Source organism: Argiope bruennichi, chromosome 9, assembly GCF_947563725.1.
Source record: "Argiope bruennichi chromosome 9, qqArgBrue1.1, whole genome shotgun sequence".
In the NCBI taxonomy this organism is placed as follows: domain Eukaryota; kingdom Metazoa; phylum Arthropoda; class Arachnida; order Araneae; family Araneidae; genus Argiope; species Argiope bruennichi.
Window position 1 is genome coordinate 2,029,257 of NC_079159.1, and position 15,493 is coordinate 2,044,749.

The 15,493-nt window shown below is 32.2% G+C and overlaps 1 protein-coding gene across 1 annotated transcript; it reads left to right on the forward strand.

Moving 5' to 3' along the window:
• Positions 1-551: 551 nt before the first annotated feature.
• LOC129985142 (uncharacterized) lies at positions 552-11,351 on the forward strand. Its single transcript, XM_056095065.1, has 6 exons — positions 552-722; positions 2,047-2,188; positions 3,508-4,014; positions 5,224-5,283; positions 6,051-6,251; positions 11,176-11,351. The coding sequence occupies exons 1-6, from the start codon at positions 714-716 to the stop codon at positions 11,349-11,351; spliced, it is 1,095 nt and encodes a 364-aa protein (XP_055951040.1). The 5' UTR covers positions 552-713.
• Positions 11,352-15,493: the final 4,142 nt, after the last annotated feature.

Sequence of the window (15,493 nt, forward strand, 5' to 3'; positions counted from 1 at the left end):
TCAAGTTTCGAAAAGTAAATGTGTGTAAAAATTTTATATCCTTTCTGTATGAATTACAATCTAAATATCAAAGATTTTGAAGAAAAAAATTTAGTTATTCATTCATAGAACGGAATGACTCATTGTCCTTTGTATTGTATTTTAAAATCAAGACCTAATTGTAACATCCCGATATTTTTGAAGAGAAATGGGCTATTAGTCATTTAGAATATATGATAATCCTTTCTTAATTGCGTGTATTTTAGTCTCAACAACCAGTACTATATAATTATTTTCAAGTGATAGATTGGTAAATAAAATCCACGAAATCGCAGATAGTAACCCTATGAGACGAAAATCGAAAGCATCTTAAGCGAAACTTCGTGTTTTTATAAAAATATATATAAGATGGTAGTTGTTTAAAGCAATTTTAATGGTTGGCGAAAATTTCACTAACTTGGCGCCAAGTGTATCCGTTAAATCTAATCAATGATTGCGATTACGAGAGGAATAACGTAAGGCGTCACTACATTAGTATAGGGGTTAATAGATTGACTCAAGGAAATCGCGGGATAAAACTGAAAATAGAATTTCTCATCTGAATGAACCATGGAGCCATAGCAAGAAAGTTAAAATTTACTAGTCATAGTCAATCAAGAAATCAAAAGTTTTATGCTATAAATACACATTTGATAGAAGTGCTGGCCGGTGAGGAAATCTGAAGACTAGGAAACATGGATGAGGTATTCAATTTTGTGCATTTCACTAAAATTGCATTCAAGAATTCGGAAAGGAATGCTATTCTATATATAATATTAATCTAACAACAAAATTCCCTTAGTGTAATAGTTTATATCATGTACATATGCTTAGTAAGATTTTCTTTTATATTTTTAAAATAAATTCTTTCAGAGTTAATCCCTTCTCAATGCTTTGTGCCTGTTAATTAATGTATAACAGTCTTCGCAGTTGTCATCGCCACAAAAATCTGTAATTGAATATGTTTACAGCAAATGAAAAGCTTAATAAAGAGCTTTTCTTGACAATGACTTATATTTTCTTTGTTAATAATGAGTAGTCCGTAATCCATAATACAAAATATCTGTAATGTTTGAATTCCATTCGAGCTAATTGGAGTCTGTGACTCGCATTTTGCGAATCCAGACCTAGAATCTTCCTTTATCTTGATATGACCGTCTGGAAGTTCGATATTTCTGCATCATATTAAGTGATCTTAATGAAATATTTTGGTTATCGGTCTGTAATTACAAAATAAATTTTGACCGTAATAAAGCGACAAATTATGTTTGAAAACGGAATCGGAGCATTTAAAAATCTCAAATCAAAATCTTAAGGAATAATACGCCACGACTCTGTAATTAGCATTAGTAAAATTTCATGAATGGAAAGATTTGGGAAACAGAAATATTTACTGCAGTTCCAGATTTAATTAGGTATATCTTTTCAGAGAAAAGTTACACTATTCTACTCAATATTCAACCTGTTTGGGACATTTGAATTCATTACTTCCTTTGCTTTAAAAAAAAATCTGTTTTTCTGTTGCTATTGCATTAAAACAGAGATTTTAATATTTAAATCTCTAAATGAAAATGGCAATAAATTTATATAAGGATATTCTTAGATATTTAGATATCTTGATTATCTTTACACTCTTATACGATAGGCACTACAATAGTTTAAATAAACATAAATAGATAAAAGGAAAAAGGAATGTCCCAAATAGGATGCGTTATTTAACTAAGATATCATTCGTAGGTCGAAATATTAAATTTGCAAGAGATTTCAGTCCCTTTTGATCACATGTTCAGAAAAGTGGTAATTACACAAATGCCACTGGAGTCATTAACCGTACTGAAAATCATGTCATAAAAATAATTATCATAAAACTTCAGTAAAGGAAGTGAGTTTAAGTAAGAAAAATCAAATTTTTCCTAATATAAACTTAAACTTTCCCAAAACTTTAAAGATGTTTCGATACAATGATAAAAAGGGGCGAGTATCTAAATGGGAAAAGAGCTTTTAAATTTTCGATTATCTTTATTTTAGAATACGCCACTGCTCGGTAAAGGCGCTGTTTCCAATAGACACAGGCCATTGATTAGATCAAGCACCACTTTTGAGGGACAGACATCGCTGCTCGAGAACGATGCTTTTCCAAATTTAGATGAAAGACATGAGGATCTTTCTCGTAAGTGTTATCATATATTTAAAGTCTTTTTTATTCTCCAACTTAAAAGCATAAAAGTGAGGGACATACATTGCTAATTAATCTACAAATATCTAGTTGCTTCTTAACTGGCCAGTCGGAGTAATCTTTGAAGACCCGTTTGCTGAACTTAAGCGGTCACGATAACTGATATTCCGATCAGAGGGTTATTTCGCAATTCCTTTAATCAGAAATCAGCCTATGTAATTCGGTAGATCAGAGACAACTTTTAACTAGTGACCAACTCGTGCTGCTCACGCAAAGCTTCGGCACACAGTGGTTCTGGAATACTTTGGAGAGTGATCTCTCCCGACACAGTTTAGAAAATGTGTAATTTCACAGTGAGCACGATGATTTTGATTAAGCAGTTGGACACAATCAATGCACCCCCTTCCCCCACTCAATCAAAATGGAGGAATAATCGCAGAATATTTTTCTGCTATATGCAAGTAGCCCTTTCTCTGTTGTTTTCATCTGTCTTCATTCGAGAACAAAATTGACAACATAGCCAAGGTAACTTTTGTGAAAAATGTATGCATTTTAGGTTCATTGAGAATGAAAAATTTACATTAAAAACTTGGGAGAAAAGTTAAATTTTTCACAATTGAAATAATAGATAAATTTGTGAATGGAAGAAACTAAGTACATTCATACAGCTAAATTATAAGCAAATAAGAGCTTTTCTAAGTTTTTTTTTAAAAATTATTATAGAAATATTTTAAAATGGTATTTAAATACACTCTTCTCGGAGTATTGTTGATTTTAGAAATTTCTTCTCGGAATACTGTAAACTGGAAAACGGTGACCAGAAGGCAACTAAAGTTGGAACTCCATTGGAAAAATAAAAGGACTCCATATTCCCAAACAATAGCGGTTCGGGAAGACAAATTATAAAACCAATAATATAATTAAATTATTATAGCGCAAATGATTCATAATTTTTATGCTTATAAATTATGTATCTTAAGTAGGATAGAAGTACAATATGTTTATCACAAACATTAAAATAAGTAAAGGATTCTAGGACAATAGATTTTTTTATAAAATATTTCTTCACTTTTTAAGAATATTTTGTTTTTATCCCCCCCCCTGGTTATCGAGAAATAGTTACTAATGATATTTTTTTCTCTTGGCGCCTTGGACAGTTATTTTAAATCTAATTATTCAGCATATGAAATTATTGCTTTTACATGTAGATCCTACTGATATGAAGTTTGGGTGTCACTATTTTTTTCAATACAGCCCTTTTAATCATAAATTATTAACAAATCAGCTAATATATTTTCAATCTTGTGAAACAGGTTCGAAAACATTCCAACAAGAAGCAGAAGTTGCCGTCCCTCTGGAAGAAATTGTGGAAGCACTGTGTTCAGCATGGCAGCGAAACAGAACACTTAAAGCAGAAATCACTTTAGGTTTTTTTACCACACGGGAACTGTATGCAATGCATTTAGCATGGGTAAACGTCACTAGAGGAAGGCACTGTCATTTTGAAGGGCACATTATTGCGGAAGCTTTAGCTGTTGCAATTGCAACTGTAATATTTCCCAAATTCCCATTTCCTTTATGGCATCTGTCGTTTATATCCTGGAATTTAGCATTCCACGCTGACAAAAACCTCCTTGCAGTAAATTTGCTGAGAGAATGGAAACGGATTACTGAAGGAGATAAAAGTTTTGATGCAGAAAATTTCACAATATTAGACGACTCCGATCATCTACTTCTAGACGAATCTGAAGAAAACCTGGGATTTTGGAAAAGACAAACTCGATCGTATGGTGCAATTCGATCTTTCATACATCAGCCTAGTAAGTTCAAACCTTCATATATGTTTAATTTTACTTGCTATTTATATATTGAATTTCATGCTACCCAACTTAATTGCAAGATGCCATAACCAATTCTATTCAATTAACCTTAACTTGGTAGGTGCGGTCTATGAGACCGCATTTCTATACTCTCAAATTAAATTTTGTAATGAAAGTATTAGTATGAAAATCCTTCAATATAATCTGCAGATATTTTTCTTAATATAGAATGAGTTTTAGAAATTTTTCAAAATATATTATCATCGCGTTTGAACATGTATTTTCTTCTCAAATTGCAGGTTATGACAAATAATAATCTTGAAAAAAGATATTACTTTTTAAATCATATTTATTTTTCCAGTATACTAAGATATATAAAAAACAATAGAATGGAAAATTTAACAATTATATGAGAAAAAATGGCAATGGGTAAAACTGGCCCTCTTTTATTCTAATTTTTCTTATCGGTATCATTTTTACGCAGAAACTTGTGAACATTCGTAGCACGATTTCCGAGGGCATTTTAAACATACATGTTAAGTACTAGTATAAAAATCAGCCTATAAATGTTGTAGATATTTCTCTTGGTATATTAATATATTTTAGAAATTTTCTAAAATACATTATCACTAAAAAAAATTAGTTATGTTTGAACCTATCGGAATAAATCGAATGCAAATTTTCATCGGAAAGATCTTCTGTACAATCATTCTCGTCACTAAAATCACTTCCTGCTTCATTTAAGTCTCTGGTTCCCTGCTTCATAAAGGGAACAGTTGGTTGGATAATATTTCAAGGACCAAGTTTTAGAACTATCTGCTAATCTTTATATCATACTGGAACACTAAAAGAGAGATACAGTCTCATAGACGTCATGCAAAGAAATAGCAGAAATATTTTTAAAAAGCATCCGCTAAAACCGGATGAAATGAAAAAAAAAAAAAAATGCATGTGTTGTGCTCTACACGGATCAAGAAGCTACAGGGTCAATCCATTCGCTTGAGCTAAAAACAGAATAGTGACCGAAAGTCCATCCTTAGAGGTCGGAGAAACCACGCTTCTCCAGTTAAGGGTTAAAGATTGTACTTAATTTTGACTAGAATTTAAAACTCCACATTAAATTGACCTATGTAAAAATATGACAGTGCAGTTGTGTAAAACTATTGGTAATCATTAGTCAAGAAATTCATTTTATTCATTTATTTCCAGGATTTCAAATACCACTGCACACTTTGTTAATTATCTGGCCTGTTTCTATCGAGATAATAGGTAAGTATAAGAGATAAAAATAAATATAAACTAATGATCAGAGGAACATGCAAGAGTAAAATTCTTTTTTTCCTTTCTTATTTTCTTATGTAATTTCAATATTCTTGATACTTTCTTTTTTATTTCGGGCCCTATACCAACATTTAGTTAAGTAGCTTGATACAATGCTAGATTGTAAACAAAGATTGTTTGAGAAAGCGGTGACTAACGTTCAATAAAACTTTTAAGAAAGCCTCAAAAATATGCTATTCAAAAAGAGCATTACAGCTGATCTGAAGAGTGCGGAAGTTTTCCAAACTGCCAAGTGATATTTAGCACACAATGAAATTTCATTCTATTGAACTTCATTAACTTGTAGGCCATGATATGACATCCCACTCTTCCAACCTTGGATGTTATAAGGAAATAGAAAATAAACGCACAAAATGAATTGGGAATGCGTAATGTTCGCTCTTCATCTATTTCCCTGCTTGACACAAAATAGCATTTTGAAATTATCTGCTGATTAGTTGAATAAAAAAAAAAAAAAAAAAAAAAAAAAAAAAAAACGCTGATATTCTATTCAGGCTTCTATTCATTCAATGAGGAGAAAAACCGCTCCGTAGAGGGACGTGCTTTAAGTTTCCTTGTAGTCAAGACCCCTGACGTCTGCATTTCTTCATTTCGTTATTGTTTGAAATTTATTTACGCCGTGAGTGTTCTTTGTATCAGTCAATTTTGTGCATTAGTAACATTTCATCTAGTTTTTGCATTCTTTATATTTTCAGCTACTAAGTTCATGGATTGTCCCATCAGCTATCATATCTTGTATCTGTTGATGATATTAGGGGGCATAGGATGCCTGGCTATTTTTATTCGACTGGCATTGATACTCTTCACGAAGCATGCTGAAGATCCAGACGACTTGTTTTGGGGATGGACTACATTGAGACTGATTGAATTCAGTTTTTTTATTGTATTCATCATTCGTAAGTTCCAAGGATTTAATCTACTTCTTTAAGAAACTGTTATAAATTGACAGAAAACTCGTTAACAAATATATTTCGTAAAGTGAAATAAATGCATGCTCTTGGGTTTTGGAAAACCACATGTCACATTAGTAGCAAATGCTTTATCACCAAACGTATTATGGCCAGTCAAAATAGCTGATTGTAGATTTTTGGTTAAAGATGAATGATTCACGTATCACGTTTTCATATTTGACTTCATGACATTTTACATTAGATATCTATTGCAATTCTTCATTATTACTTTCCTTTTCTTTACACTGATGAATTCTATCCCTATTTACCGTAAAAGGAAATTTCTATCGGAAGAAAAAATGATTGTCTAATAAGGATATTGCATCAGATAATTCAATTCAAATGAGTTTGCATATATTCGTGAGGATAATTCTTAAAACGAACTTCTTGCCCAAAACATTGCAATTTATAGAATGTAAATATTATATTTCAGATATGGTTTGTCTTTTTCTTTAATATCGATGAATAGCGATTTATGTCAGTCTGAAAAGACGATCACTTTATAGTTATAGACAAATTGAATTTTCATTGAATTATTACCTGAAAGTATTGTATTCAACACTCCAGATTTAATATCTATATAATATTTAATCAGGAAAAAATAGTTTCTGGTTTTAAAAGCAGATCCATTCGTTTTGACCAACTATCTAACGCATAGATTGAGTGTTGATACGTTTTAACATCGCAGGAAATCAGGCAGATATTTTTTTAACTGATTGCGTTGATTCATATAAACCGGTTTTATTGCCCATGCTAAAGCCATTTCGGAAACTTTCCGCTAGGTGTTAACGATTCAGTTGGCGTATCTGTTTTGTTTTTTATTACAATGACTTTAAATATTGTCCGGTACCTCAAGTGAATCCTCCACTCACAGAATAGGAGTACGAAAGCGAGTCTCTTTTCTGTTTAAATACAATGCTTGGGAGAAAACTCTGAACCCGTTTATAAATGAAGAAGCAGCTAGCTGCTCGTATCTAAATCCATTGTGCACTCACCCAAGAAGTATTCGGGAAAGACCGGAGGAGAATTTGTCGGAGTTGAGGAGTTTAAAATGAAACGACCTGTGATGACTCGTATCGCTGTTTTCTGCATTTTCCCCCTTCAATGCTCAGTGAAGTGCCGGGCAGTGTCTTGTTGCGGATGGGAGGATGATGAGTTCAAGACTAGATTTCATCAAATATGCAATGAATATATCAGCCTGTTAACCCTTCTTTGCATGATTTTTTCTTTTTCTGGTGAAATAAATCAGGGTGGTCTAATTCATGCTCCAGATAAAAGGAAAAATGTTTAAAAAAATCCTAGTATAAATATATAATATAAAATGACTAAACAATATGATTGAAATATCCATTATAGTGAAAATTTACATATTGAGCTCAATATAAAATCTTCAATGTCTCTCTGTTCTAAATTTCTCCACTCATTAACGCTTTTATTAATTAAAATGTCTCAGTTATAAAAAAAATATTCAAGAAATCGTACGTTTCTTCCAACCACAGCAAACAGTGGAATGACAAGTTCAAGCCCGCTATAATGATTGCGACATTCAGAGGCGGCGGTAGCATGGGGGCAATAGCCCCCCTGTCGGCAGCCTCTTGCCCCCCCCCCGTCGGCGAGAAATTCAGAGTTTCGTCGGCAAAAGTGTTCACCATTTCATAATGGTTGTAGAGAGTTGAGCATTATCAAATATGATTATTTAAAATCCACCTCAGTTAATATATTGTAAACAATCGAAATATCCTAGCAGTGGTTCAAGTATTTTGGCTATATTTGGTAAAATCGATTGGGGGTAGGTCAATAATTGATAGGGCAGTAGATGAGGTCAATAATATGCCTTATTTTGCGGACAATTTTTGATAGACCAAACTAAGAACTGAATGCAATGGATGCCGAAGACGTTAAGTTCGCAGATTTTCAGACTTTTGATTGAAATGTCGTTCACTTATCTTATAATTTGCATTAGAATTGGCAATATATCCGACAAGTGAATAAGATATCTGCCAATAATAAGTATATAAGTTATTCTGCCGATAACTTTTGGGCGGCCGACTAACATGATGAATGTCGAAGAATATATCCACAGATTTTCAGACATTTGATTCAAATGTCGTTCATCAAGCTTTCAATTTGCACTACTTCTTGCAATATAACCGACAAGACGACATGTGAATAAGACATAAGATGTGTCGCATTTTGTCAAAAAATTTTGATCGGTTGACTAAAAATTCAATGCGAAGGGATGTCGACGAGTCCAAATTCTCAGTCTTTTTATTTAAATGTCATAATGTTCATTCAGCATACAATTTATACTATGTTTAGCAGCATAGTCAATAATCTGGCAAATGAATAAGACGTCACATTTTTTCCAACTCATCTTTGTCTCTCGGCTAAGATTTTATCATAGATTATGGAAAAAAATTGCTTACATCAGGCACTTCGATTACCTGTTAGTGGAATGAATCGAGAAATGGGTGCTTTTATATTATTCATGAATAGGACCATAGAGTTGTTTTCCATAATTCATAATTCAAATCCAAGTTCTAAAATGAATCATCATCTTATTCATATAATTGTTACTTCCTCGGTAACGAATTGATAAATTTATTTCATTAATTTCATTATGGAAATTGCCTGACTATAATCTAGTTAATGGTTAAACTAAATTAAAAAAAATAACACTATTTTCTTTTGACACTCTTGTGAGTATGCATGCTAAGAAGAGTTATTTTGTTGTAACCAAATTATGTGAATTAATTATAAATCACTGGAGTAAGTAAATTGTATAATTGTAAATTAAATTCCTTTAACAATAAAATATCTGTTTTCTTTTGCAATCTAATTTATCAGGCTACAATTATTATACTAAAGAGATATTAGCGACTGCAGTTGACGACAAAAAAATACTTTTGGTATGGTAGCATTTTAGCTGCACTAAAAGTTTATTCCAGTATGCACTAATTTTTTTAAAAATAAATTTCTACCTAAATGCTTAAGACTCTGCATTCAATATTATGACTATGTAATCGGAGAGGGTATCATTTATATATACTTTTCTTTCAATTACTATTATCAGCAAAAAGTATATAATTTCAGATGCTCCTAAATTTTTAATAGACTTTGAATAAAGATGTCTTGATAAAAAGATGATTAAAATAGTTATTCTTAGAATATTCATAAATAACACATTAACCCCTTGATATACGAATTTACTCAACTTCCTAATTAGATAGCAGATCTTATTTGGGATAATTATTTTAATCCCTAGAATAATATAAGTGCATTTGAGGTAATGATGCGTTTTCAAGTGATTTTAGCGTTTTAAGTTACTTAATACTTTCACTTAATTGCAGATTAAAAATTAAATAATTCCATATGCGAGTTAGACTCGCCATTATATATAAAGGGGTTAAATAAAGCCTATGCATGCAACTGAGGGGATAAAACTCACCTTTTGGTGGGAATATTAGCTTGTAATAACTTCGAATTAAAAAAGTACTTAATAGTACATAGAATAGTCAGAAAGTACATAAATAAAAATGAAGATAAGTGAATTCATGTTCAAGATCTAATTTTTTTTTCAAATAAAATGCATTGGTTTTTTTAAGCCTAAATATATATCGAAAAATAAATACAAGGGGGATCTAACGTTTAAGCAGTCCATTTTTCATGTATAGAATTGTAAGTTTCTACATATATTTACAAAATATTTTCTCCAGCCTTCTTAAAAAACAACATATTGTATCTTTTCTGCATTCTATATTGTTCGTGTCCGAACTATTATAAATTTTTGTTGAGTTCGCGCACTTATTTTCCTCGGATTCGAAACACATCTTAATTCTTGCTCGTCGTTGCAATCCTTACTAAACAAATATTTTAGCTAGGGTACTAAGCAGAAAAATCGGTTTTTTTGGAGAAAACATCGAATATTTTTTATTTATTTTTCTGGATTTCTAAAACAGTTACTTTTATAAAACTTTTTGTTAGTATAGTAAGAGCATGCATTTGTCCATTTAGCATGACACGTCATTCTGGTACAATCTGTGTTTCTATCTATAGACTACAATCTAGAATGACTATATTTTTTCTAAAATTAGATCGCAGAGAAATTAAATCTCAAGAGTCTCACAAAAAAAGTAGACTCAAATATTGACAATTTTTTGATGGTTAGTAAAAGAAACTGATAACCTTTTTTTTTACAAATACCTTTTTCAAGTTTTAACAAGGAAAAAAAAGGATCAGCATCTGAATAAAAAAGAATTCAATAATACTTGATTTTCTTTAATTAAATGTAAAATTATTATGAGTTATTTTGAAGCCAAATTAGAAATATGGTGCTTGCTCCCCTTTCGGATTTGTCTTGCCCCCCCCCGTCGGCAAATCTCTACCGCCAATCTGGCGACATTTGATTTTTTTTACAGCTATGTTCCTTATTGCGCAATAGCCGTGAAAAAAAGTTCCCAGCAACAACCCATTTACTGTACACCTGTTTTGAGTACAATTTTTGGTTCACTAAATGTTATGATGGAAATTTCCATCATCATGCAAAGAGGGGTTAATATGCAGCAGTGAATTAAACATACTTCCATTCATTCTGCAAGGCAATTCAAATATCCTTATTATCGAAAACATCTTGGAATACTGTCAATTATTCAATAGCTTTTAAGTGATTCATTAAATTGCCAAATCAAATGCTTAGCGAGATTCCTCTTTTTTATAACTGATTTAAGCTATAAAATATTCTGAACATTAACTAATATTATAACATACTAAGTTCTAAAGGCAAACTCATTTGTTTTCTATTGTATCGCAAGAGATAAAACAGTTTATGTACCTTTTTATGCATGACCGTTTTATAATTTTTTTTTTCCAGAAGCGTTTCATTTCTTCGATACCCATCCACCACCTGAAGAAGGCCCCGATGAATGCTCACGAAACTTCTACGATGCTGCTCTAAAGGCCAATTGGGTTTCGATTGTTCTTGTTTCAGCTTATCTATTACTATACATCAAAAGCATTTGCCTAAATGAATTCCGTGCTTCACACTAAATGTTGACATCTCTTTTTAAATTTTTAATTTTTTTTTTTTATTGTGAATGAAAGCTATTTTATTTTTGGTTTTAGCTTTTTACATATGTTCATCTTGATTTTAACTTTACATATATTGTTATGAACTGAATTGTTATTGCACTGTATTATTAAAATGTATTTTAATAAAAAAAAATCCTTAAACTTCATAATCGCTTCTTATAAATATGATTTAAATTACACAAGTGCTTATTTAGGGCCGTGTTGGCCTGATGGTAAGGTCTCAGCTTCGAGACCCGATTGTACCGAATAACTGTCGAGTAAGCTGGTGTGGTGCGCGTTAAATCCGCCGGGACCAAACGTTCCTCCGCTGGTGTGGTTTGGAAGTTTCGATAGGGGGTGCCAGCTCAGGTATCGTGCTCGTCATCTGACCGTGGTTCCAAATGACCAGGCCCTTCTCAAAATAGCCCTATTGCTGCTTTAAAACAGGACGTTAAATAAAACAAGTGCATATTTAAGCGTATATATTTTATTGGCCATTTATTAAAAATTTAAAAATATTTCGTGTTATTTTAAAATGTTTAGAAAATTAAGTTGAGGAAATTTTTTTTAATTAAAACTATTAAATCTTCTATATATAATCATATCTGATTTGTGTCGGACAAATGGGATGAGATATCCTAGAAATGATTGATGGTGTGAAATATATTGAATTTTGTGCAGTGCGCACATATCCCTCGTCGTGATAAGATATCAGATAAATAATGGGCGATATTTTTAGTTAGTTTTATCCTAAATTCCGATGAAAAATACAATACCTGAGCTACTCGGTTACTGTCAACATAATGAACGCATCTATTTTCCACTCCGATATTTTGTTGCTAATGTCTTGTCAGACAAAAATCTGAGCGCACCCACTTTAATATATAATGCTGAAAATGGAATGCTCCTTTTCGATCTAATTTGAGTCCACTGTAACTTTCGTCTTTACCTGAGCCCTTCAGTTTGTCTATTCTGTCCTTAAAAACTGAAATATAATGTATCCGATGTGCCTCCTTGAAGTAGTGCCCACGGTATCCCCGCCCACTCCTAGTTACGCTGCATAAAGAGCATTTAAAGTTAGTTTGCAAAATGATGTCTGCTACGTGACGATTTCATCAGGGTCGATAATGAAAGAAGACATGTCGACAAGACAAAGTGCATGCATTGATAACAAAGGACCATAAATTAAAAAGTCGAAGTTAGAGGAGATTGAAAATGATTTTTAGCCCTGTAGCTTTTAAAGAATCGGAGCTATCAAAAAAACTTTCGTTTAAAAAGTTTTTAATTACAAAGAGAGCCGATCTTTTTTATTTTCAATGGAAGAGGGAAATAATTTCAGTCTCTTTCACGCCATTTTTGTCCCCTTTGGGCTAAATGGCTCGTCTTGAACCTAGCTGAGATTTCCTTTCTCTTTGGCATATTTTTCACCATTTGAAATGAATGGAAATATGTAAATATGTAACTCAGTATAAATGACATGCAGTGTCGATTAGAAATTTAGCCCAATAGATCATATATAAACTGTCAGGGATAAGCATATACTTTCGAATGGGAAAATAGTGTAAACAACTTAATATATCTTCAGCCTTTGGCCGCTCAATCTATAAGATTTGGTTGCATCCAAAATACACAACTGAAGCCACCTCTCTATACTGCACGCCATGATATCAAAGTCGAGGGAAAACATATCCATGGGCTTCGAATAGGAATTTTTGTGCTATGTATAAACAACATGCTATTTAATACGTTGATGTTCTCTTATTTGTTACGTTTACAAGTTCAGATGATAATTGCAATTAAGTTTGCCATACAACTGTAACGTTGCATAAAATCGACACTTTTGATCTCAAGACCAGGAGCTCCAAATCAAAGTCAATAAAGTTCAGTTATGTGTGCGCCTTGGAAGTACTACTGCTCTTGAATCAATCAATGTAAAGAAAATGTCTGTATGCATTGAAATGGGGCATATATACAATTTCATCTTTGCCCACAAACACACACGTATTACATGTATGTATATACTGTTCATTTCATGATCCCGAGATGGGCACTTTTCGACGATTGTACTTCGTATTTCGCAAAAGGATACACGCAAAAGGAAGATAAACGCTTATTAAGCCTAATCCGGCAAATGATTTGAATTCGTAGTATAGAAAATATAAACAAACATCTCTTCCTTTCATTTTTCTTCTCACTCAGCGAAATGAATTCCTCTTGACGGATGCGTAAAAGCGCGGAGGGTTTTGAATTCGAGAAGGAACAGCATATATACACACACTTTTTTTTTTTTTTTTTGAGAAAATGAACACTTTGTATGTTGAATAATGTGCAAAAAGTATAATTACAACAAAAAAATTTTGCAGAGGTATTAAACTGCAAATATCCTATTTTAGATATACATGCAAAAAATCATCACAAATCATTTTATTTATACAGCTTTAAAACTTTATTAGACGAATTTTGCAGCCAAAAATAGAGAATACTCTTATGAAAAATATGTTTAACTATCTCTAAATATTTTCTGATGGGTTGCTATTTTAATCTCGTTTTGCGTCATCTTATCTGAAACCCTTTCAACGATCATTTTTGCGGGATGACATTTTTCAAATGAGCTTAAAGCCAAACTTTTACATTTGAGAATAGCTCTTAGAACAGAAATCCATATTCATGTGAGGAAATCCGCCTTCAAATGATTTAAACCAGCACTAGTGGTTTCTTTAAAACTTTCTCGCACACTCTCTAATAAATGTATCATGCTAAAGAATGCCTTGCGCGTCACTAGTATTAATTCAAAACGTCAAAATTAATATTTCAAAAAATAGTTTTGAAATATTAATTTTTGACATGAATATAGCATTTTTACTGAGTCTATCGTGTCATCCTGGGAGAATGACTTGGCGTTTAATCCACCGGTATGTGGCTAATAAAGGATCGAAAATCAAATTTATGTTTTAGATGCGTTTTTCCCAAACGATTGAAACAAACATTTTATACAAACCTGCACTTACAATCACAAAATCACATACCAAATGGGATACATTTAAGCCATTGCGTTTTCGAGCTATCACTTTTACATGTTTCTAAAAGAATGCGCCGGCAGATAAGCAATCCCTAGTTGGATTTGGTTGAATATTGAATAGGTGTCTAGACAATAGATGTTAATTCTGTACATCTAATTTTATCTGTTTAGCTCTCTCCCTGTTTTTTAGTTATCGGATTAACTTATATTCGAAGAGTTGGACAGACAGACTTCCTCTGAACAGATTTTGCACTCAATTTGATAGAAATCCACAATGTCAGTATGAAGACCGTATACCAAACTTCATCTGTCTAGCTCAAAGCGTTTATGAATTATCTTTGCCACAAACAGACAGATGGTCATTTTCCAAAAAGGAATTTTTGAAATTCAGGAAGATCTAAAAAAGGGGGGTTTATCAGAATCTCGAGTTCGAATTTTTTGACGATAACTATACTTCCTCTATACTGCGTATACGGGAAAGTAAAAAGGAAAAATCTTATCAACAAATAGTTAAAATTGTCACTAGAAGTCACACGTGTGATGAGAAAATCACTAGAAAATTTTAAAGTGACAGACTGATTCAAAATAAGAGTGCAAAAGAAAGGAAATTTATTCTGTGTTATGTTTAGTGATGTCGCAAAAAGGAAAATTTGACAGAAATGAAGATTAATCCTAAAGTAAGTGTAGTTAAAGTATCACCAGAAACTTCTCACATTATTGTCAGAAGTGTAAGAATAGAAACTATTCGAAACGTAATTAGACAAGCTGGTTACAAAAACCCAGTTGATAGAAAAAAACCATTCACAGTTTGAAAAATCAGAAAAAAGTATTTGGAATTTGCAAAGACTCATCACTAAACATAACACATAAGGTTATATTGAGCGATGAAAGAAAACTCAACGTTTTTGGCAGTGACAGCCGTCACACTGGATGGATGAAGCCCAATATCACATTGGGTCCAAAAAATGTATGTCCTACAGTTAAACGTGGTAGTGCCTCGTCATGGTTTCAGGTTGTATGACTTCAATCGGTGAAGGAAATTTAATTCTTATAAATGGCACTATGAACCATATAGTTTACTTGGATATATTTTACAACAATC

What these genes read in the sequence shown, in the direction of transcription:
- LOC129985142 (XM_056095065.1), top strand. An exon ending in AAGACATGAGGATCTTTCTC is followed by an intron (nt 2,189 to 3,507) that starts GTAAGTGTTATC and finishes CTTGTGAAACAG; the next exon opens with GTTCGAAAACATTCCAACAA. An exon ending in ATCTTTCATACATCAGCCTA is followed by an intron (nt 4,015 to 5,223) that starts GTAAGTTCAAAC and finishes ATTTATTTCCAG; the next exon opens with GATTTCAAATACCACTGCAC.